The following is a 25186-nucleotide window of genomic DNA, read 5'->3' as shown; positions in this document are numbered from 1 at the left end:
CCTGGACTCACACCGCCAGGTGCTGCACCACCACTGCAACGTTCTCCTCCGTTTCTCCCCCCCTCCTTTTGTTTCCCCCAGTATCCTCATCCATCTCCTCCGCATCCTTTTTCCCTCCATCACCTCTCGCTCCCTCCGTTCCCATCCTCCCCCCTCTGCGATTGGTAAAGGTTTTTGCTTTTTCTGCCAACTGCTGGGTCTGTTCCGCATAGTCAGCACTCCTCCAAATTTCTCCCTCTCTCTCTCTTTCCCTCCCTCTTTCTCTCTCTCTTTCCCTCTCTCTCTCTCTCTCTCTTTCCCTCTCTCCCCTGTCTTGTGCAGTCTCCTCCCCTCCCCCTGGTTGCTGCTGCTGCTGCTGGTACCTCACAGTCAATGCATCCCATAATCCTGCGCTCCCTCCCCCTCTTGCTGCAGTGTTAGTGATAATATATATTAGCGCCGGTGCAGCTTCTCGTGCACGTCACCCGTGCACAATCTCTCCTCCGAGCCAAACGTGCTCCGTCGTTCCCCTGGAGGACGGGGGGGGGGGGACGTAGCCTCCCTTCCCCCTGAAAAAGAGGCTTTTCTTAGCCCCCTTTTTGCTGCAGCCAGGTGAAAGCTGGCCTCCTCTCCCCATGTGTGTGTGTGTGTGTGTGTGTGTGTGAGGTGAGACTGTGAGGCAGTGGTAGTGGGTGGCGCAGGGCATGGTGGCCAACTCAGGAAATGCTGCAGCAGAACCCCCCCCCCCATCCCATTCCAGGCTCCAAATGCAAACTCACACACTAGTTTCACCCCAACCTCCGTGCACCTCAATTGTGGATTTTAAACTCGTGTGTGTGAGTTAGCGGTGTTGTGACCCCGCCGCCCTCCACGCGTCAGTTTTCACAAGCGGGCTTCTCAGGAGTTTACAAAGTGACCGGACTTCCCGCGAGGTCAAAGTTAAGGCCGCGGAGAAGTTTGGGCCGGTGTTTGCGTGGAGAAAAGGGGGACGGACGCTATCCGTGGTGCTGAAACATGAGAGAACCGTCCCACCCTGGACGCGCGGAGGGAACCGGATCACTTTCAGTTCATTTAGCTCGATTAGAACTTCTCGTGGAGGCCCGGCTCTCCTCCGGCGCGATCATGCAGCGCCGGTGGGAAAACAAGAAATCAAACAAACAAAAAAAAAAAAAAAAAAAAAGCATCCTCTCCCGTCCCGAGCCGGACTGGAGTTGTTTTGAAAGTGTGGACTTTCCGTGCATGCTGCGGTCTGCGTCCTACCTGAGCGGGATCCTCCGGGAACGAGCACGGAGATACTTTTCACGCCGAAACGTCACCCGAGGAGGATCAGCAGGGAGGAATAAAAAAAAAAAAAAAAAAAAAAGAGAGAGAGAAGCTGAACTTTTTTTTTTTTTTTCTTGCCTTCTCTCTGAGATGGAAAAGTTTCCTCTGAGATGATGGGACCAGAGGAGACAGCGGCGAGGACTGTCGCCTCCCTGCATGGGCAGGAGGTAAAAGTGTGAGGAGCAAGAGAGTTGGAGCCAAAGTGAAGAAGAAGGGCTTCGGGTGGAGGGAGGATGAGAGAGGAGGGGAGGAGGAGGATGGAGCGCGGTGGAAGGGGGAGGAGATGGAGAGAGAAAGAGGACAGCGCTGAAGGAGGAGGAGGAGGAGGAAGATGAAGAAGGTGCAAAAGCTCGATTTTCCTCCTTCGATGAAATGTGACTCCTTTATGCGGAATATGAGATGGAGGAAGAGGAGGGGGGGCCGCATAGGGAAAAAGGTTAACAGCACAGATGTGGTGCACGTCCAGATTTGTGTGTGTGTGTGTGTGTGGTGCCGTGAACGCGTGGCTCTCCTGAATGGCAATGCAGAGCTGTGACCTCCTCTGGAAGAGGAGGAGGAGGAGGAGGAGGAGGAGGGGGAGCGAATAACTCCGGCTTTTTACTGCAGCAGAATTCATTCACTTTTATAGCGCACTCTCCTTTTCCATGTCTTCCCCCGCCGCTCTTCTTCCTCCTCCAACCCCCCCCCCCCCTTCCATTACTGGAGCAGGAGGCAATATCACACTAGCTGCTCCCCCGGTCTGCGTGCTGCGTTCGCTGGCCGTCTTTCCCCGTTGTGCTTTCCGTGCACGCCAGGGTCCGAGCCCGGGTCCCAAACCCGGCCCGGGTTTCTGAAGGCTGCGATTCTGCACCCGTCCTTCTCGATCCTTGCATTAGAAACGGGATTTACAGCCTCCTCCTCCTCCTCCTCCCCCTCCTTCGCACCAACCTCTCTTCCTTTATCTCCTCACGCACACACACACACACACACACACACACACATTGCATGGCAGCAAGTGGCAGCGAGCATTGACATAATTGTGCATCGCATGAATCTCAGTCGGTTGGAGGGGGCTGCTGCAGTGTGTGTAGCACGCACACACACACACACACACACACACACACACACACACACACACACACATACTGATTGAAGAGATCTAACATTAGTACGGACACTGCACTCCTGGGAAGCAATTAACACAAATACACACACACACACATGCATGCATACACGCATACACACTGCTGCGCCACCTTACGTCAGAGGCATTCTGGAGAAGGGAAAAGTGGGGAGATGGGACCCCGATTCTCATCCAGTCCCTCATCACACACACACACACCCACACACACACACACCCACACACACACACACCCACACACACACACACACACACACATGAAATAGAGGGTTTTTAAGGTGGAAAGGATCAATTTGGAGGATGCTGGCTGGCTTGGAGAGCATTTGTGTGTGTTTATGTGTGTGTGTGTGCGTGTGTGTGTGTGTGTGTGTGTGAGAGAGAGCTGGGGGGGTGTGCTGTTGGGTGAGACTGATGCCGGCGTTGTTGCTGGACACACATCCCGGTGCTGTGGAGGAGCAGGACCGGCGAACATCTCGCCGTCCGGAGCCGCCGTGCTGACTCATGAGCGCAGCCGCGGCGCCGGAGCCTCTTCCCCCGGGCGCAGAAAAGCACGTCGCTCCTCGGCATCTCCACCACCTCCATCCCCTACATCACTGCACCTGCACAAGGTCACCCTCCGCCCCGGTGCTCGCAGAAGCATCCCGACCACGGGCTGCACATTTGGCGCGTAATTCCCACCCGAGCGTTGCAATGTCGCCGATGCACATCTCCCGCTGAAAGTCTCTCTCTCTCTCTTTCTCTTTCTCTTTCTCTCCCCCCGCAGACTCCTCAGACTCCTCCCTCCTCCTCCCATCGGTTTCTCTCATCCTCTCCCGCCCCCCCCGGTCCTCTCTATGCTCAGTTCGGTGTGTGTATCCTCTTTCAAAGGGCGCAAGGGTGGGAACAAGTCGTCCAACAAAGCATGTTACAGCGCAGACATGACTTGTCCGTCGGAAAGCGAGAAGATCGTGATAAACTGCGGGGGGGTGCGGCATGAGACCTACCGGAGCACCCTGAAGACCCTGCCCGGGACGCGCCTGTCGTGGCTCACCGAGCCGGACGCCTTCAGCAACTTCGACTACGACCCCAAATTGGACGAGTTCTTCTTCGACCGCCACCCGTCGGTGTTCTCCTTCATCCTCAACTACTACCGCACCGGGAAGCTGCACTGCCCCAACGACGTGTGCGGCCCGCTGTTCGAGGAGGAGCTGGCCTTCTGGGGCATCGACGAGACGGACGTGGAGGCGTGCTGCTGGATGAACTACCGGCAGCACCGGGACGCGGAGGAGGCGCTGGACAGCTTCGAGACGCCCGAGCCGGACGCGCCGGACGACGACCCGGCGCTGGGCGGCGCGGACGGCGACCTGAAGCGGCTGTGCATGCAGGAGGACGCGCGGAGGGCGGGCTGGTGGAAGACCTGGCAGCCCAAGATCTGGGCGCTCTTCGAGGACCCCTACTCCTCCAAGTACGCACGGGTGAGTAAGAGCCGAGCGGCCGCGGCGCGTCTTTGCGCTGTTGCAACTTTGGAGAGGAACTTTTTTTTTTTTTTTTTTTTTTTTTTGCGTTGCTGCGGGTGAAGCTGCGTGTTTAATAATTAATATGGCATTAGCATGGAGAGGCGGGGGGGGAAGGGGGTCCCGTGCATCCGGGGTATTTTTTTTTCCTTTTTACCCCCCCAACAAACCTCCTCATATTAGGATTCAAACTGAACCCCCTGTGTTTTTTTTTCTTCCTTTTACCGCCGCCATCATTCCCGCAACTTGAGCGGGCTTCACGCATCCAAACGCCTTCATTAGGTCGCATCTGCTGCTTTACGGCGCGCCGTAATTCACCTGCCTCTTATTTATTCGCGCGCCGCGGCGATAGGACACACACACACACACACACACACACACACACACACACACACACACACGCTGTCCGTGCCCCTGCACCCTCCCGCCCCCCTTGTCCCAGTTGAATGCTACACGGCTTTTACGCACGGCCGTCATCGGCGTTGCGCACAACGCGCTCTTAATATGGCGATACTTTCACGTGAAGAATCCACCTGACAGATCCACGAGTGACAGGTCAGGACATGCGGTTGAAGCGGGACACACTAACCCCCCCCACTCCCCCCCACGCCCCTCCATCTTCTCATGATGTTCTGCAATGCTTAGATTCCCTGCACGCAGCCTTGATCCTTTCCCGTGGGCTGAGGGTGGAGGATGGAAGCTGCACTGCAGAACCTGTTCCTGACACACACATGCAAGGCAGGAGCAGCCCAGACCCCCTCCTTGCTCCCCCCCCTTGTGGATCTCCACACCTGAATCCCCCGGTGGGTCCAGATGGAGGCAGTGGAGAAGCTTTCCTGCCCTCCCGGGATCCAGGCCCGGGCAGGAAGCGCCTCCCTCGGCTGCCGTTCCCGTCCCGGCGGGATGTGTGGAGTCCACGGTGGGGTCTCGGTGTGTGTGTGTGTGTGTGTGTGTGTGTGTGTGGGTTGGACCCCCTCCCTTGTAGCTGTAGCAGGTTTTGCTTTCCGGCTCCACCTGTGAACGGCGAGGTCCTGCAGGTTCTCGCTGGTTTTCAGCGTCCGTTTGCAGGCCCCGTCCCTCCCCGGGGGGTCAAATGTACCGCCGTCAAATGGAGATGTGACCCAGAATCGCTCCTTCTCTCTTCTTCCTCCTCCTCCTCCTCCTCCTCCCCCCTGTTCTGGAAGTGGAGGGATGGATGGCGGGAGAGGGAGGCTCTGGGTCCGCGAGTCCTCAGAGATGTAAATGAAATGTGGCGAGAAAAGACGGAGGGACCCGGACAGGGAGGCCGAGCCGAGACACGGAGGAGGAGAAATCCAAAGAGACAGACGAGAGGGAGACGAGAGGAAATGCAGGGAGACGGGAGGAGAGACGGGAGGAAGGACGGTCCTCCGACGGTCCCGGGCTTTGTTTGCATGAATCAGCAATCAATGTCTCGATCGGCGCGCGGAGCCTTTTTTCCCTTTATATTTTTTTTTTCACCTTCTCCACGCTGCACATGGAGAAACACACACATGCTGATGTCTATGCTGGCTTTTCTGCTGCAGTAGACACTGGAGAGAGGAGGGGGAGCGGTGGAGAGAGAGAGGAGAGAGAGGAGAGGTGCAGGGGATGGGGAGGAGAAGGATAGGCAGAGCGGGGAAATGGAGATAGTGGGGAGAAATGGAGGCAGGATGGGGGGACATTTTGGGGGAGAAGAAGAAGAAGAAGAAGATGAGGAGAAGGGGATGGAGAGACATTGCGGGTTGGGGGTGGGGACCCTTGTCTTTGCATCTTCGATTATCTTCGAAGGCTCCCGCTACCCAATCTTCCCCCCCCGCCCCTGCTTATTGATTGATATCTTATTGATTATTCTCTTTTTTTTTTTTTTTTAGTCCGTTTCGAAGGCTTCTCTCCCTCCGTCGCTTCATAAAACGTGAGAACGCTCGACCGCGACCCGCAAACCCTCGGCCCGCCCGCGGGATTTATGGACGCGTGCGTCTCTGTTTGATGAGGTGTTATACAATACGATTTGCATCTGATTTCCTTATTGATCGGCGCCGGCCCTGACGTAAATCCATCAGCGCAGCCGCAGAGTTATCGGGCTCGCCGGACGAGCGCGCAGATTGCATCCGACGCCGCTCGGATGGCACCGACGCAATTAGTCCCTTTAAATATAAATAAACGAGGCTAATTAAATAACCCGGGACTGACCAGCTGTAGTTACCGGTTCGCTCATTTACCCCGTGGAGACGACGGAGACGGCGTTTCGACGACGTAGTTTGAAATCCATCCTTAGTTTTTACCAAAGTACCGCCGTCTCTGGGGTTATTAGCACGCTAGCTCGCAATGCAGATAATTCACCGATAATGAACTGAAATGTGATATAAATATCGAATTTTTTTTTAGATTTGCTTCAGATGTCAACTGTAGCTGCATGATTTGGGGATTTTTAATTTTTTTTTTTTTTTTTGAGTTATCATACATACAGCACACACACACCTTTATGCGCAGCTTTTTTTTCTGGTGTAAGACCAATGTGCGTCAGAAGCGTGGATTACCCGATGTCACACTTACCGTTGCAACTTGTTAACCAGCGTTAAGCCGGCGTTAGCATGTCTGCTCATGCTAATCTGGCCATCTAAGTCACTCACCAGATTAGGCCCGCGGGAATTGGCCGGCTGAAAGGATGGAGCGGCGGCGAGCTCCTCAAACCCAATTAGAATATTTGGCTTTTGTTTGTCTTGTCGTCCACGACGGCGGGCATCGGGGAATCGACCCCCGGACGCCAAAGTGGAATAGAGGGATTCAGAGACTCACCTCGCGGTTCTGACCAACGTTCTACCTCAATTTCCAGATTTCAGCCTGAATTGAATCACTCAGGCAACCCGATACACACTCGGCGGTGCGACGGCATCTCACTTTAAGTACGCCGCAACAAATTAAAACGTGACGGCGAACTCACGAGCTGGGTGTTCTTCCACCCGGTCTGGATCCGGTTGTCACACAGTATGGCCGCCTGATCCAGCGGATTCATGCACGGACCTTGAAATCATTATTTGATATGATATCAAATATGATATGCGGCGATCGGCTCCCGCCCTCCTGCTGCCCCGACCGCAACATGACGGCGTTAGACGATGAACGAACCCATCAACGTATCGTCATGAAATTCCTACCGCGCGTCACCTATCAGAACGATTAAGATAAAAATATGAGATGAATATGAATATGAATAAAAAAGCAGATATTGCAAGACAAGAAAATAAAAAAGCAGACAACAACGTCAGGGATGACGATGGACAACATGAAGGGACAGTGAGGGTGAAAAATCTAAATAGAGTGAGATAAAGAAATAGCAATGAATAAAATAAATTAACAAAAATAGGCAAGAGAGACCGCAGAGTTAGGATATGACGTGAATGGTTGAGGTAGCGAATGGGCTAATTATTAAACATTTAACACAAATATGAAGCGGGATTTGTCACGTAATAACAGACTGATAGGTTCAGAATCAGAATACTTTATTGATCCCCAAGGGGGGAAATTGCTTTTTGTTTAAAGCAACTCCTGCTAACTGAATAAAATGGAGAAGAATCTAAATGAAACTCTGTATAATATAAAGAAAATAAAGAATAAAATAGCAAATAATAAAAATAAATAAAAGAAAGAATAAAAAAAAAAGAAAGAAATAAAAAGAAAGTTAAAGGTATGTAAAAATATATGTACGGTATATACATGTAGTATTTTTGTGTATAAATCAGGGTTATTGCACAGTTTACTCAGCGTCTTCCTCCAGATGAGCGAATGGATTCCAGCATCCGCGTCAATTCAGTTGTCGGCCGAACAAATGACCCCGAACAAAACGAGAGTTGTCTCGTAGACGGAGACACGGATGGCGTCGGGACGGCGTCCGTCCGAGCCCGGCGCCGCTCTGCAGCAGAAGGACACGTCCGTCCTCGTCAGCAGTCCTCCTGACAAAACTCCGCTTGTAGCTCAGCGTGTTCATGGCGCCCCGGCGCCCCCTTCCCAATAACGCTCCGCTTGGATCGGCTTCGCTCTTGTTTTCGGGGGGGGACGCGGCCCGTCGTCACGAAGGTCATCCCTTCGGCTTCATCCTTCTCGGGTCTTTTCCGTCATAAACACAAATGTGACCCGGGACGGCCTCGGAACAGGTCGGGAGAAAATCACAGCGTTGACAGAAAGCGGAGAATAAATAAAAGTGGTATCGATAGGTGTCGGGGTATATTTAGTCCCCGGTGTTGGGTGAAAAAGCAGACGGTGCAGGACGGCGCCCGGATGACTTTATCTCCTTTGACGGGCACGCCGCGTCACGACTTTGGTCCAGAACGGCGCGGCAGCGCTTCCTCCTTACGGCCAGAAGGTCCAGTAAGAGAAGAGATGATGTGGTCTGAAGGTCCAGACCAGAGGAGGCCCTCAGAGAAGGAGGAGGTCTTCATTTCCTTGTTTTTATTCTTCGATTCTTGAAAAAGAATGGCGGAAAAGGTTCGGACGCCGGCGTTTGTTGGGGCCTGGCTTTTTTTTTTTTTTTTTTTTTTGGCAACTGCATCTCCTGTCACTTAAAAAAATCAAAACCTCTGCATAACAAATGATTTTTTTTTTTTGTACTTTTGCACCATGGGTCTCAGAGTGACCTTTTCCCGATGCTCTTTATGTGTGAACGTATGGCAGTATTGACAATAAAGTTGACTTTGCCCTCTGCTAGGAGAACGCCTGAGCAGCAGTAGTTTCCATAGATGTTCTCCCCGGGTCTGCATGGGGTTCCTCCAGGTTCCTTCCGCAGTCCAAAGACCTGCAGGAGGTTCACTGGAGATCCTGAAATTGTCCAGACGTGAATGCTTGTTTGTCTCTATATGTAGCTGGAATGAATGAATGAACTCTTCATTTTTCTAACTGGTTTTTATTTTGATTTTTTTTTTGCTGTTCAAGAATGCAATTTTGTCTGTAAACTGTTTTGTTTACTTATTTGTTAATTCATTTATAGACAATATTACAGATGTGAGAGTCCCTAAAGCAGCTCTTTGCCTCATTGTATTTTTATTTATCATTTGTCTTATTTCTAGCAGCGTCCCTGCTTCAGCAACAGCAGATTTCTCTGCCGCACACGTTTCGTTTTGAATCCCACGTTTCTTTTTTCGAACCCCCCAGCCCGCGCTCGGTGTCGCCGATAAAACGAGACGGAGCAGATTGTCGTCGCTTTAATGGCCGTCTATTGTGAAGTCAAAGGTTTCAAGTGCATAGAATTTAAGTTTTACTCGGAGCGGTGGGCTTTTTGAATCCGTGCATCCACGTCGCCTCCATTCAGAGCCGGACCCGGCTGAAAAGCCTATTTCCCACTTCCATTCTTGTTCCTCTCCCTGTGGGCAGCGTCTGAAAATAGCAGAGAGAGGGAAGGAGGCCTTAATTTCATTCTCCGGTGGCAAATCTGTTCCTCCATTACCGGCTGGAGAATGGAAGCGCGCTCGTATGACCGTTTGGCGCGAAGCCGCCCTCCACGACCGTTTGTGGCGAAAAAATCATGGCGGAACGCTCGCCAAGTTATTGAGCGGACCGTTTTCCTCCGGCAGAGGCGCGGTAATTAGTCAGCATGCCTTTTCCTGCGATTGGTAAATGAATCGCGTTCTGTTTCAATTTTCCCTGACGAGGGTTTGTACCGCAGAGGCTCTGGTGTTGTGTTTTTTTTTTTGCACCCCCCCCCGCCTCCGGACGTAACCCGAGCGTTCCCTCGCCGGTGATATTTTCCCGGACGGTCGCCCGACGTCTCGCGAGCGAGGACGGATATCGTGATCTTTCCTCGAACGAAGGAGTCGAGGTCAAAGGATCCCACGCCGTCTTTATGGAGAGAGACGGGGCAAAATGTAGCGCGTGTCGTGAATGGATGTATGTTTCTATAAGACACGTGAATGGTTGTGTGTTTATATGGTAAGTGAGTGGATGTGTGTTTCTGTATGTCTTTATTGGTATTATTCTGTCTATATATGTCATATGAATGACAGGGTGAATAGATGTATGTCTTGAAGACACGTGAATGGTTTCATGTATACATGATATGTGCAAGAAAGAGTGAATGGTTGTATATATCTATGTATTATTAGTGTAGCCATGTAAATTACATGTTATTTTAATTATGGTTTGTTTTGGTTGCTCAGTTGCCTAAAGAGATGCAGTAGCGTTACTATATTTCTACATGACATGTGAATGGATGTATGTTTCTGTGTGTTTTATTAGTATTATTATGTCTATATGATGTGTGAATGAATGAGTGAATGGTTGTATATGTTTTTTTAGTATTATTATGTCTCCATATGATGTGTGAATGGCTGAATGTCTATATGACGTGAATGAGGATGAATGGATGCATGTTTCTATATGTCTTTATTAGTATTATTATCTCTATATGTCATGTGAATGACAGGGTGAATGGCTGTATGTCTTTATATGACATGTTAATAGCTGTGTGTTGATATGTGAATGAGAGGGTGAATGGATGTACGTGTCTATATGCTTTATTTGTATGATGTCTCTATATGACACATGAATAGTTGTGTGTCTGTTGTTTGAATGACAGGGTGAAATAGTTGCATGTCTATATATGACATGTGTTTATATGACGTGTGAATGGACATGTTTCTGTATGTCTTCATTACTATTATTACGTCTCTATGATGTGTGAATGAATGAGTGAATGGTTGTGCGCTTGTATTATATGTGAATGAAAGGATGAATAAATGTATGTTGCACTATGTTTTATTTGTATTATTATGTCTCTATATGACGTGTGAATGGATGTATGTCTTTATATGACACATGAATGGTTGTATGTCTATTTGATGTGTGAATGAGAGGGTGAATGGATGAATGTTTATGTTTGTCTTCATTACAATTATTATGTCTCTATGTCATGTGACTGACAGGATGAATGGATAAATGTTTCTCTATGTTTTATTACCATAATTATGTCTCTATGATGTAAATGAATGAGTGAATGGTGTATGTGTCTATATGTTTTATCACATCTCCATGATGTGTGAATGAATGAGTGAATGCTTATGTGTTTATATATGTGAATGAAAGGATGAATGGATTTTTTGTTTTGCTATGTTTTATTTGTATTATTATGTGTGATTGAATGAGTGAATGGATGTATGTCTTTATATGACACATGAATGGTTGTATGTCTATTTGATGTGTGAATGAGAGGGTGAATGGATGTATGTTTCTCTATGTTTTATTACCATAATTATGTCTCTATGATGTAAATGAATGAGTGAATGGTGTATGTGTCTATATGTTTTATTACGTCTCCGTGATGTGTGAATGAATGAGTGAATGCTTATGTGTTTATATATGTGAATGAAAGGATGAATGGATGTATGTTTTATTTGTATTATTATGTGTGATTGAATGAGTGAATGGATGGATGTCTTTATATGACACATGAATGGTTATACGTCTATTTCATGTGTGCATTTCTTTATCATGTAAATGAAAGAGTGAATTATTGTATATATCTACATGACATGAATGAGAGGATGAATGTTTTATATGTCTCAGTATTATGTCTCTATATGATGTGTGAATGACAGAGTGAATGGATGCATATTTCTTTATGTCACGTGTGTTTTATTTGTGTTATTATCTCTACATGTCATGTGAATGACAGGGTGAATGTTTGTCCCTGCGTGCGGCTGTGTGTGAACGGCTGATCTGTGTGTGTGTGTGTGATGTATCTTTTAATGCTAACTTATTTCCCACAATGAAGTAAGTTAGCATCTCCCTGTCAGCGGGGTGTCAGTATTCCAGTCTGAACGCGCAGGATTCATTTTCTGTCAAAACCCAGCGCTCGTTCCATGAGCGTCAGTCAGCAGCCCTTCACGTCTTCTGTGATTAAGATGCCGCAACTTGTATTTTTTTTTTTTTCTTTCCTCCCCCCTTCGATCCAAAAGACCGCGTCTTCCTTAACGTCGCAGGTCCATTTAGCCGCGCCGTTTAAGTGCTGAATCTGCAGCCCTTTTGCACCGACTGTCAATTAGTCGGACCTTGTGGTGAATCCTGGAACCCGAGCCGTCCCGGATCACCAGAGACGATCACAGCGGCGGGAGTGCGAATTCTCTAAACGGAGCGAATCTCGTCAAATCACGCGGGAGAGGAGTGCGCCATGTAGCATGTTCACGCGTGCGGCGGTAAACAAACACCAGGAATTTGGCTTAATTGTCGGGATAATCAAAAGTCCTTCCGCTGCATCAAGGCGATCAATTATTCATGGGCGGCGTCAGGACATACTGTAAGCGAAACCCGTGGAGTGGTATGGAAACCCATTTACCCACTTACATCACAAAATACATCTTACATTTGACCCTCTCGACACCTGACGTATAAATCATTCCCGCCGCGCTCACCTTTACACATTGGCCCCGTACGCTGTAAGTGCAGCTGCCCATAAACCATTCCCGCTGAGCGTCGGCGCTCGCGGCGCACGGATAAATCACTCCGTTTGACACACCTCCACGTTTAGTCCCCGGCCGCCCACACGCGTGTGGATGAAACCCACCGCCTCGAAGCTAGAAGGTCCCCGGTTGGATTCCCGCAGGGGGTCCTTCTCGCCGCGAGGCTTCATTGGAGACCCCGAATTGCCCGGTTGTGTCCTTATTTGTTTACCTGGATGGAAAGGATGAGGGGTACAGAAGATGAATGAAGGTGTTCTGTAACATCTCCAGTAATATATACGCTTTATTTATTCTGAGAGTTTTCTCTGATGCTAACTAGCTTTTTTTTTGCAACTAGCGTGAGGAAAATTGGTGTTGAGAGACACGTCTGTTGTCCGTGTTATCCACCCAAATGTCTAGATTGTTTTAAAAATCCCTATTTGTGCTTGTTTTGTCTCATACATTTATGCGATGTCGCGGAAGCCGTTGGTCACGAGAGAATCTGCAGAATGCGCTATTAAAGGCTAACCGTATCGTTAGCGGGCCCATTCAATCAAAGCTGTTTTTTATTCATACGCCGCCAAATCCCCAATCGGTTCTGCAGTGATGCTTTCCTTCCGGACCACACGCTTTAAGGTGATCTAGCTCGGTGTGGGCGGCCTTCTGCCTCCTCCAGGTGGGTACAAAGAGAGCGAAAAGATAGGAAACATGAGAGATCAGTATTACTGCTAATGCCGGTAGCGCTAACAGTTATATGCTAATAGCTGATATAGGTTTGAAATTCATGAGAGAACGAATGCTGGCCGTCCTACCAGAAGGTCAAGCCACACTTCCTGAGACTGAAGAGAAATGGCAATTAGCAACATCGTTTGGATTATGTTATATGCAAAAACACAAGAAAAGCCATCGGTTGGTTGAAATACCGCGTAGCGATACGGATCCTTCCACCAAAACCCGGGCGTATTGATGGCGCGAGTGCACGTGCCTGGACGGCCCCGTGTCTCCCTGTGGCGCAGCGAGGGGTCAAACTGGATTCCTGCTCATTCCGCTGGAAAATGACATCACAGGGCGGCACTGGGATGAATTCCTGCGCGACCATCTGCTTCCTCGCGATCGTCCCTCCTGTCCAAGCGGCGGCGGAGGCGGAGGCGGAGCGCGTGCATCAGCGGGACCTGAGCGAGTTTTACATTTGCTCTCCTAGCAGCAGATTAGCGCGGCCCGCTTGACCTTTCGGTGATTTTAAAACGATAAATAATCCAATTAGCCCGTTCCGCGTTCGTATTTTTTCCAAATGTTAGTCGCTGTTTGTTTTTAAGCGGAATAAAAAGGTGGAGGGAGCGTGTCAGCGCGTCTTCCGTCACCGCCGACACGGCAAGGACAGCTCTGCCAAACTTTCTTCACGCGTCTGGAGACGGCGGCGGCCAGACAGGAGGGGACAGATCGGGGGGGAAAAGGTGTGAGGATCGGAGGAAAAAGGGGGCTGAGCGAGAAAGAGAGGGCTGCGCCGCAAGGACAAAAACACATAATATGCTGCAGTACACTGGGCTGAATACAAAGCAGACTGGGGGGGGGGGCGACACACACACACACACACACACACACACACACACATACACACACATGTGCAGCGCTCTTACCTACACGCCGCATTTGTTCTGTCCTCAGAAATGTTTGACGGGACTGCAGTGGGAGCGAAATGGAGGGGTCTCGAATGCTGCAGAGCCGATACGACACTGTGACGTGTCGACCGGAGTGTGTGTGTGTGTGTGTGTGTGTGTGTGTGTGTGTGCAGGAGAAGCGGCACACCGATTCAAGTGCGTGTGTGTCAAGGAGTTGAGTCATTCTGGGAATCTTCGAGACAGAAGCCGGTGTCGGGATTGAAATATTCGCGGGATGTGTTTCGGGAGCGTCGACCCCGTAGATTCGGTCTCCGACACTGGAAAACGCGCGGGGGATTACAACCGGCTCAAACTAATTATACGTCTAAGTTCTCCGCAACCCCTCCGCCACCTCCACCATCTTTTCCTCCTGCCGCTCGCAGGTATTTGAAGAGCGTTTCCTGGCGCGTTCCTCGCGAGTCCTTCTACGAGAACATCTCCGATTCGGCCTGGTTCTCCACGCCTCGCCTCTCCCGGACCCCTCGCTGACCCCCTTCCCTCTCCTCGGCCGGGACCCGCCGTCCCTCGCTGTGATTGACCGTCGTGCCTCAGGACCGCAGCCCTCATTGACTTCCTCCACGCAATTTAATGGCTGTCTGAGACGGCCGGAGACCTTCGGGGCGCAGCAGCGGCGGCGGCGGCGGCGGCAGCTGCAGCAGGAGGACAAGCAAAGGTCACCCGGTTTTGACGCCGTCGGGTTCGGGAAGTAAACGACAGATTGGCAAAAAATCGGAGACACTTCCTGGTTATTTTCATGGATCTCCAGGTCCTTGGACCTTCAGGTGGAGGTTCCTCTGCGCATTGTCATAGTTTTTTGGCCCCCGATTTTTTTTTTTCCGCAGGGAATATTTCAGGAAATTCAGTTCAATATCTGTTTTGCGCTAAAGTCAGCGCTTCCTCCTCACGGCCAGAAGGTCCTCGGCTGGACTGCATTTCTGCGTCCAAACACGTGCAGAAGGTCCAACCCTCACTGCAGAACTGGCAGCGTAAATAATGATTTTTTTTTTTTTTTTTGGCTATATAATATAATATCTATTTTTTTGACGAACAGATTTCAAAAAAAAAACAAACAAGATAAATACCGCGAATGAAACGATACGGAGGCTCTGCTGAATAAGAGGATGACTCAAATGTCAGAAGAGGAGAGTTCCCTTCGGGGGACGTGGCGTGTGAATCGGACAAGCGTCAAAAATAAGTGGAAATGTAGAGAACGGTGAGGGAGGGGGAGGAAGAGAGGGAGAGGATTTCTTTCGCTTATTTTCGGCGTTGTATTTTGCCTACGTGTTAAATTATGAATATCCTCAGTGCCTTTCAGCCCTGCGTGACCTCCGGCGTTAACGTCTCCAGATGCGCCGTGCGAGTTATTCCTGTCGGCAGCGTTTCTTGGCGCGGCGACCGCTCCGACCGGCGGCCGGCCGCCGTGTCAGTGTGAGAAAACACTCGCGAGGAGACTTTTCAAGCGCGGTCGGCTGTTTTTTCAGGAGTGCGTGCCGAACACCGAGCTCCGTCCGGGTTTCTGGAAACCTTCACGTTACCGACGTCCGTCACGCTCGGACAGCGGCGTCCGTCTGGTGTCGCACACAGATGAGCTTTATTGATCTAAAGTTTCAATTCCTGGAAGTGGACCGTCATTTCTGGACGATTAGGCGCGCCTCAACATAAGCCGCACCGGCTAGCCGATCGCTATCTTGGGCTTCTTCCTGCGCGCTAAAACCGGAGTTGAACGGACTCAGAATTTCCCGGTTATTTCATCGATCTGATGCCACGACGATAAATGTTTAGCGGCGTGAAGCTCGTTAGCCCCCCCTCAACGGCGGCATAAATAGTTTTTTAAGCCACCGTGTTTTTAGTCTGAGCGTCGTCTGAGACCAAAGACTGTGGATCATCACTTCTGAAGGTGTTGGAAAGACTCGTGGAAAACTACAACTAGATTCACGCAGGTAACCGGTTGATTCGATGCTGGCGATACACGGAGTTTTCCTTCTGGCTTCCAGTTTGGAGGGCGGCGTGGCGCCCGGGTTCTGGCGGTCATTCCTGGTTTGACTGAAGGTTCCTCCTACGGAAGGTTCCTCCTAGCCTGTTGACGTGTTGTCGAGCAAGACGCCGAAGCCCTGGCTGCTCCCCTGGTGCTGCCTGAGCTGCTTTCTGCTCATCTTCATCCATGACGGGTTCAATGTTGTGGTCGAAGTTCACTGTTGTTGTGCTCTATGCGTAACTGGAGGTGATAATAGAGGCTTTTCTGCTTTTAAGTCTTCTTCTTCTTCTTTTCCTTTGGGTTTTTCCCTTCAGGGTTGCCACCTTCTCCATCTAAACCTCTTCTCTGGATCCTCCTCTCTCACACCGACTACCTTCATATCCTCTCTCACGACGTCCATTGATCTTCTCTTTGGTCTAATTCCAGCATCCGTCTACCAATATCTTCACTATTCATCCTCTGTCCGTGACCCAACCATCTCTTCTGGTCTAAACATCTACCACGTGTCGTCCCTCTGATGGACTCATTCCTGATCCTCTCCATCCTGGTTGCTCCCAAAGAGAACCTCCACATCTTCATCTCTGCAACCGCCAGCTCTGCCTCCTGTCTTTTGGTCGTTGACAATGTTTGGAAATCATCTCACCACCGTCTCCTCCACCTTTCCTTCTGGATGATGTTCTTCTATCTCTTCGTACCCCTGACACTTTTCTCCACCTGTTCCAACCTTCCCGTTTCTTCACCTCTTCTCCACACTCTCCTTCGCTCGAGTACTTGAAATCCTCCAACTTCTTGATCTCCACTCCCTGTAGCCTCACCGTTCCACCCGTGTTCCTCTCATTCCCACACATATATTCCGTCTTTCTGCGACTAACCTTCATGTCTCCTTTCCAGAGCCGACCTCCACCTCTCTAGATGTTGTGACTTGAACATTGAACCTCTGCTTCCATGGAGATCCTGAGCTACTGCAACCCGCCAGTCCCCAGTGTTCAGTTTCAAAAGAAAGCTGGAATCTTAGTGTATCTTGAATGTTGGCTCCACACACACACACACACACACACACACACACACCCCGTCCTGCCCTCTCATTGGCTAGATGGAGCCTCTGCTGTTGCTGCTTCTTGATATGCCTCCAGTTGTAGCTCCTCTGCGTCTCAGTTGGACGCGAGGTGTTTTCAGGAGGTCGGTGAAGGCGGCTCAGATGGTCGCCGTCCCCGACCGTTCGCCGCGTCCAGAACTACGATGGCGACGCACGGGTCGGTAGAAATAAAAGCTAATCCTGTCGCCCGTGCAAAGGGTTTGACGGCCCCGGCCGCTAGCTTCATTAATTTGTGGACGGCGGTGGATCCTGTTCTGGAGAACCATCTCCATTTCACACTCTTTTAAAAGCGTTCATTTTTCACGCGCAGACTTCCCATCATCGCTCAACATCTTCTCATCGCCGCTGACTCTGCGGCGGCCGTTTGCTCGGCCCCTCGGATGAGCCTCCGAACGCCGTTTCCTCTTCGCCGGTCCGCGAAAGAGCTCCCGTTTGTTTCTTCAGAAACTAAAAGCGCCGCTAATAACAGCCAAAAATCCTTCATTTATCTTCATTTGTTTGTCAAGGTCATCCCCCCCCCCCCCCCCCCACACACACACACTCACACACACACACCAGCCTATTAATCTGTCATTGAGTAATCAGCAGCCGGACTGAATGTTCACAATTTGGCTGGTGCTCCTGTACGTGCAGCCATTTACGCCAGCTGTAGGAGCAGCGCTTTGGCTCACTTCTGTCCTTGGTGCTTGAAAGCAGAGGCTAACGCAGTGGTTGTCATGGTGACAGAGAGCCAGGCAGGGCTGTGGTAATACTGTAATGATAAAGCTCCTCTGGATGGTGCCGCAGTAAACACAGCACCGCAAGGGTCCCGTTAAGAAAGCGCCGTGCACGCACGCAGAGACGCTCGCGGGGCTGAAATCCACGCCAAACATCTCCGAACAGCTCTTTTCTGCTCCTCCATCTCCAAATGCCCCCCCAACCCCCCTCGACCTCCAACCCCCCCGCTCGCTTTCCACGCCTCTCCTCTCCGATCGCCGCGATTTACGTCATTGTCTTCTCTCCCGCGTCTCCCGTCACTTCTCGTTCCTCCGCCGGCTATTTATTCATCCGTCGGCGCCTTCCTTTTTTTCGCGATGGGCTTCTCTCTTTCTCCCGCTCTTTTAAATTTATGTTGATGATCTTTCCCGGATCTAATTTCGGAGTCTGGAGAGCGAGGGGATTCTCCGCCGGGGCTTGAAGGTCATCGGGCTGCAGGTGCCACGCGTGGAGGCTTCGCTGTGGGAGAATTTAATGCATCGGGCTCGGCTGCATTATTACAGCGCACCTCTGAATCATATATTCAAAGCAGCAGCAGTGCTGCTCACACACACACACACACACACACACACACACACACACACATTCCCCCGTGTTGCAGAGCAGAGAGTGACGGGGTGAAGAACAAAGTATTGGAGGAGATGAATAATTGTGACGTGGCAGATTGTTGTTTATCATCTCCGTCCACCTCATTCTTTTTTTTTCTGCTCGTCCTTCGCTATCACGCTAATGCAGCGCGGACGTAGCGAACGCTCGCCACCTGTGATCGCGCACGTGGAGATCCCGCGCCCGAAGGCCGTTCGCCTGCCTCGCGTCGTGCGCTCCGTCCACACGAGGCCCGGTTCTGCCGCTCTTCCAGTCCCGAAATGAACTTCCTCCCACGGGTCGGCTCGCCCTCCGCGGTGCCGTTCCCGCACAGGAAGCTAAAAACACTGGACGCTCCACGTCAGACGTGTTATTGACGTCCCGCTGAATATTCAGAAAGGGACGGGCGCCGAGGATCGATCGATACAGATTGGATGATCACATCCCGCCATCTTGAAACACTGCTTCAGTTGATTATTGGAATGACGAATGAACTTTTGGTTCCACGAAAGCTCTATTTTTTTTTTTTTTTTTTTTTTTTACAGCTTTTTCCATCAGGCTAAAGCTGTTTGTGCATCCCGTGACCTTGGGAGGGTTTTGGTTTTTGCCGAATAGTTTAACTCCCCACTTGTGGGAAACAGTAAACACTTAATTTCAAACCGCAACATCAATATCTTGATGATGTGTTTATCGTTCTTTATAACGCTTATCCTGCATTCAGGGCGGCGGCGTTCGCCCTGGACGCGCCGATCGGGACGGAATCACACGGAGACGATGCGGGATCTCCGCTGAACCTCCCGCCTGTGTTTGGACTCTGGGAGGAACCCGGAGAACCCCCTGCAGACACGGGGAGAACATGGAGGCTCCACACAGGAAGACCCGCTGTGAGAATCCAACCAGGGACCTTCTTGCCGTGAATCGCTGACCGGACGTATTATCTGAACGAGCGTGTGCGTCCATGTTGGTGGAGATGGAGATGGATCGCTGCCAGAGCCTGACCTCCCTCCAGAAAAGGTCCAGACTAAAAAGTACGGTCTCGATTCTGGGTTTTATTGTGAACGCGCGATCGCCGTGGTCTTTGGCCCGCCTTCGCGAGCAGGAACGTCGGCTCGGCGGAGACGGCGGCCTCGGAGTCGGGCCGCGGCTCTTTCGCTTTGCGTTTTTTTTGGCATTTGTCCTCGGTTTCCTCGTATTTATATCGCGCTTTGTCCTTTTCTTCCGGTCGGCTTTCTCCTTGATGCCTCTCCACGCGTGGATCCACATCGTCTGGCCTCCCTCCCACCTGTCCACCCCCCTCCTGCGTCTCCACCTGTGTAGCCTACATAGCAGATGCATCTCCACTGTAGCTCTGCCACTATTTTGTCTTCACACCCTCGCGTTTAAGCGCGTGCGTTTGTTTACACGCCAATAAAACGCTCGCTCCTTTCCCTTTAGATCTTCTCACCTATTCAGCATCATCCCTTTTCCGCGGCTCCATCTCCTCCTTCTCACCAGCGCTCCTTACGTAATGTCGGTGCTGTGAAGAACGCGAAGGGGTGTCTTGCCGGTTGCCCTAATTTGTGCATGTGAATGATTCCTGGTGCTCGGCCAATGGCGGATCATCCTGAGCGGGTCCCGGCGGTGCTATCCTGCTTCCTTGAGACTTGGGGGCTGTTATGAACGGGGGGTGGTGGTAGGGGGGTGATTGAGATCCTCGGCATGCGTGTGCAAGTGTGTGTGTGTGTGTGTGTGTGTGTGTTTTCACCATACAGAGGGGGGGAGAGCACTGCAGCAATTTGAAAAAGTAGGTCAGACGCCGACTAGTGAGAAACATAGCGGAGGAGAAAGGAGGTACAGGAAAGAGAGAGGGAATGGAAACAAGAATATGTGGGATACCGAGAAGTATTCCTGTTAGGATCAGTGGAATTTTTTTAATTTTTTCGCCGGTGGAACAACTCCTGCGCCCCCGTTTTGCTCCCGTTCAGGAAGATCTCCAAGCGCTACCGGCAGCCAAAGCTACAGCACGTACTGGACGTTGACTCGTAATTCACAGATGACTTACCGCAGGGTCACCGCTTTCCCCTCAATAGATGCTTCGGAGCAGTATGTCTCCATTGTGGTCTGTTTCTGTCATTAAGGGACTTTGCGGAAAATATGTGTACTCTCATCCAATTTTTAATAAAAAAAAAAAAAAAAAAAAAAAGAGATGGGAGGGAGAGAGAGAGAGAGAGTGCTGAGACCATTCAATAGATACGACCGAGACGACTTCCCGTCATTTACGTCGTTATAAGACTTCCTCGCAGAAGTATGTTGCTCGTGATATTACATAAGTGCATAATGTCGAAAATACATAGTGACACGCACAATACACCCAGGGCACTCAGTGCTCCTTATATATATGTGCTCCACTCAAGGATGAATTACCTTTCTCTTTTGCTCTTCAGGCCATGTCTATGTTTTATTATTTATTTGATGAAGCACAAAGTATACTGCATCTATAAATACACCGAGGGGCTGGTAGGAACGACCACAACAAGGGGGGCGGGGGTGGGGCTGCGAGGCGCTTCCGCCGCCCCGACGTGCACGCACGTATGCATGGTAATATCCGCTCCGACCGCCGGGCTAATAAGCGTTAGCACATAGGATACCGATCGCTTTCTATGCCTTTTTTTTAAGGTACGAAGCGCGATTTCGGGCTAATTTTATACTTCGAATATGACAAAAATTTCACGATGCGAATACGAGAGCGAGAAAATTAAAATTCCCGCAGGTCTAATTCGCTTCGTGACTTCCGGCATCCTTCGGTCACTAGGTTTGGGTTGTTGGTACAGGACGGACTTCTGGTGAGCTGCTTGTGTGGCATCATTTTATATCTTTGTGTTTATTTTGTGTTTTCTTTTTTTTTTTAATCATCATCATTGGACCTAAGAAAGCACGAAATAATAGCGAAGCAGGAACGTGATGTACGTGAGACTAATATCGCACGTGAATAGAATCGCGATGCGATATGTATCGTCCTAAAGCAACGGGAGTCAAAAAAGGCTTCGGAGGGCGTTACTTTTGGAAACTATTGGGCGTCAACATGGAAAAACTGCTTCTGATGTGGGTGAAGGAGAAAGATGGCTGACAATCAGAAAGCGTGCCCGATATATCCTGATTTCAAACGTGAGTTGGCAGAGAGGAGAAAGTTCTTGCAAACCAACTGTGACCGAATTTAGCGCCGGTTTGAAAACTTTCGACAACCGTAGTGGAATTCATTCGGTAGTGAGACGTACGGAGGGCGGCTCGTTCGGATGCTATCATTATTATCGGAATTGGTTTGTTTTCTGTCATTGGAAATGGTGACAATTCATTTAAGTTACGAAAAAATCAACATGCGAACCCACTTCTGGAAGGAATTAAATTTTTATCGAGGGCCCAGTGTATCACGCCAGCGGTGCGTGCAGGTGTCCGAGCGTCGAAGGACCGGATGGGTCTAAGAATTTGAGAAAACAGCGAGGCGGAGCGGCGGGGGGGGGGGTTTCACTCTGTCAGATGTTCAAGGTTCTGCCCCGTGAAAGCACGCAAGATACTCGAAGATACTTTTGCTGAAACAGATGAAAAGCTCACGTGTGTCATTTTAATACAAGGTGTGTTTTGACAACTTTGCTGAGTGAGCGTTAGCATTAGCAGCACAGAAGAACGGGTTTACAAGCAAAACGCTCACCGGGTGAAGATGAACGGGATCTTCGTTCTCTCCGTATGTAAATAATTCATGTCCTCGAACGACTCGTCCAGTCAGAGCTTAATGTAAGCAGGAAGCATACGTGTCCTGCTCCCAATCGGGGAGGCCTTCCAATCTTGCAACCTTGTACCTGCAAACCAAGGTCGGCGTTCTGTAAAATTTTCGCGGCGCACGTTCACAGAGGCTTCTTGTGTTTCCCCCTCGGCCACGTTAATGCTGACGTCTCTCCGGCGGAGGCACGAAAGTTTTGACTAGTCATAGTTTACAAGCGGCCACGTGAGGCGGATGACGCTCGGGTCGATTTCCACGACTTCTCCTCCGGTCTCAATTATTCATGAGGTAATTCGGCGAGGCTTTACGTGGCCTTCGCTTCAACGGGCGCCGTCCTCCGGGTTCCGAGGAGGAATATAAGGTCCATCACGTTCACCCGTGAAGGGACATTTCACCCGCGAAATGTTGAAATCATCTGCTGTGGCTGCATCACCTCCTGATGGTTATCTGTCTCCTTGCACCTTGGAACTGACTTTTTCTTCTCCCCCATCCCCGTCTTGTCTGGTCTTGCAGTATGTGGCATTTGGCTCCCTATTCTTCATCCTCATTTCCATCTCCACGTTCTGCATGGAGACGCACGAAGCCTTCAACACCATCATCAACAAGACGGAGAATGTCACGGTGGGCAACTTCACCCGTGAGGAGATCGTGTACGAAGTGGTGACCGACAGCTGGCTGACGTACGTGGAGGGCGTCTGTGTCATCTGGTTCACCATCGAGGTCCTCCTGAGAGTCATCTTCTGCCCGGACAAGTTTGAATTCTTCAAGAGCTCGCTGAACATCATCGACTTTGTCGCCATCCTGCCCTTCTACCTGGAGGTGGGCCTGAGCGGGCTGTCCTCCAAAGCCGCCAAGGATGTCCTGGGGTTCCTCCGCGTGGTGCGATTCGTCCGCATCCTCAGAATCTTCAAGCTCACCCGCCACTTCGTGGGTCTCCGAGTCCTCGGCCACACCCTCCGCGCTAGCACCAACGAGTTCCTCTTGCTCATCATCTTCTTAGCCCTGGGCGTCCTCATCTTCGCCACCATGATTTACTACGCCGAGAGAATCGGCGCGGACCCGGACGACCCCACGGCCAGCGCCCACACCAACTTCAAGAACATCCCCATTGGATTTTGGTGGGCCGTCGTGACCATGACCACCCTGGGCTACGGAGACATGTACCCGGAGACGTGGTCAGGGATGCTGGTGGGTGCGCTGTGCGCGTTGGCCGGCGTGCTCACCATCGCCATGCCCGTCCCCGTCATCGTCAACAATTTCGGTATGTACTACTCTCTGGCCATGGCCAAGCAAAAGCTGCCCAAGAAGAAGAACAAACACATTCCCAGGGCGCCTCAGCCGGGATCGCCCAACTACTGCAAGCCCGACGCCCTGGCCATGGCTACCGCTTCGCCTCAAAGGATCCTGGGTGTCTTGGGTGGAGTGATGGGGTCTGGAGGCCTGGGGGGCGACTGCCCTCTCGCCCAGGAAGAAATTATCGAGATCAACAGAGGTGAGATGTTTCAGATTCCTCCTGAAGTACAAGGGCTGTGAGAAAGAGCCTCACGGAGACAATCCTGAAGCCGTTTTTTAAAGATTAGACTTGGAAAAAGCATCCGACAGGGTGTCGAGAGAGGAACTCTGGTATTGTACGAAAAAGTCTGGAGTGTCAGGAAAGTATGTTAGACCGGTGCAGGACATGTATGCACGCTGTGAGACAGTGGTGAGGTGCTGGAGGGCTAACAGAGGGGTGATGGACAGGCTGACAGATGAGGTTAGACAGGAATCTCCATGGACCATGATGTTTGCAGACGACATTGTGATCCGTAGTGAGAGCTGGGAACAGGTTGAGGAACATCTTGAGAGGTGGAGGTATGCTCTGGAAAGGAGAGGAATGAAGGTAAGCCACAGCAAGACAGAATATACGTGTGGGAATGAGAGGAACTCGGGTGGAACGGTGAGGCTACTGGGAGTGGAGGTCAAGAAGCTGGAGGATTTCAAGTACTTGAGCGTAGGAGAGTGTGGAGAAGAGGTGAAGAAACGGGCTCGAGCAGGTTGGAACGGGTGGAGAAAAGTGTCAGGCGTACGAAGAGATAGAGGACTATCAGCCAGAAGGATAGGAAAGGTGGATGAGATGGTGGTGAGATGGTCTACAAACACTGACAATGGAACGGTGAGGCTACAGGGAGTGAAGGTCAAGAAGGCCACTGAAAATGGCCAAAGGACAGGAGAGCAGAGCTGGAGGTCGCAGAGATGAAGATGCTAAGTTTCTCTTTGGGAGTGACTGGGACGGATAGGATCAGGAATGAGTCCATCAGAGGGACGGCATATGTTAGATGTTTTAGAGAGAAGGTTAGAGAAGCCAGACGGAGATGGTTGGGTCAAGGACAGAAGATGGAGAGTGAAGATTTTGGTGGACGGATGCTGGAATTGGAGGTCTGGAGGAAGACCAAGGAGAAGATCGATCGACATAGTATAGGAGGATATAAAGTGACGGGAGGATACAAAGAGTAGGGTAGAAGAAGATTAGCATTTAATTACTGTTAGCGTTTTTAGCATTATTATCAACCCCTTTATAGTACCCCAAGATTATCGTATAATTTTTTTCCATAATAGTAATAATTATCATATATGTCATCAGTGGCATCTTTATTTATATATTTATTTAACTATTTAAGTATTCATTATTTTTATTATTTCAGTAGAGCCATGATGCATAGATGGTTCCGGTTCCGCCCTAAAAAATACAAATATAAAAAAAAAAAAAAAATCTAAATTGACCGTCCCGTCGGGGCTCGTGTGTAATTTCTCATCAACAGTTTGTTCCGGGGTCGCCTTGAGGCGCCCGTCTATCAGAGCACAGCAAACACTGTGGAAGTGGAAATGAACTCAATTATCAATTAAGAGAGCTTAATGCGTTTCACTTAAAGCCCACGTCCTTCTTTTTAACCCCCGCCGGGCCGGGAGGGCGGCGGGGGTCAAAAAGGAAGCGAACGAGCTTTTAGCTCGGACGTCAGGGACGAACGCGGACGAGATGCATCCCGT

At 50.4% G+C, this 25186-nt stretch overlaps 1 protein-coding gene across 3 annotated transcripts in view; it reads left to right on the top strand.

The window, feature by feature from the left end:
• LOC147214989 (voltage-gated potassium channel KCNC1-like) overlaps positions 1–25186 on the top strand; it is a 55249-nt gene that overhangs the window by 9521 nt on the left and 20542 nt on the right. For all 3 annotated transcript variants that reach the window (XM_086140360.1, XM_086140361.1, XM_086140359.1), the window contains exons 4-5: positions 3186–3876; positions 22676–23654. In XM_086140360.1, coding sequence (XP_085996486.1) covers positions 3256–3876; positions 22676–23654 — 1600 coding nt within the window. In that variant the 5' untranslated portion in view covers positions 3186–3255. The remainder of the gene's footprint in view (positions 1–3185; positions 3877–22675; positions 23655–25186) is intronic.

This window comes from Fistularia commersonii, chromosome 33, assembly GCF_037954325.1.
Source record: "Fistularia commersonii isolate RoL2024-O1a breed Wild chromosome 33, RoL_Fcom_v1.0, whole genome shotgun sequence".
NCBI lineage: Eukaryota > Metazoa > Chordata > Actinopteri > Syngnathiformes > Fistulariidae > Fistularia > Fistularia commersonii.
Note: the sequence above shows the minus strand (reverse complement) of the source record. Positions and strands in the feature narration are given on the sequence as shown.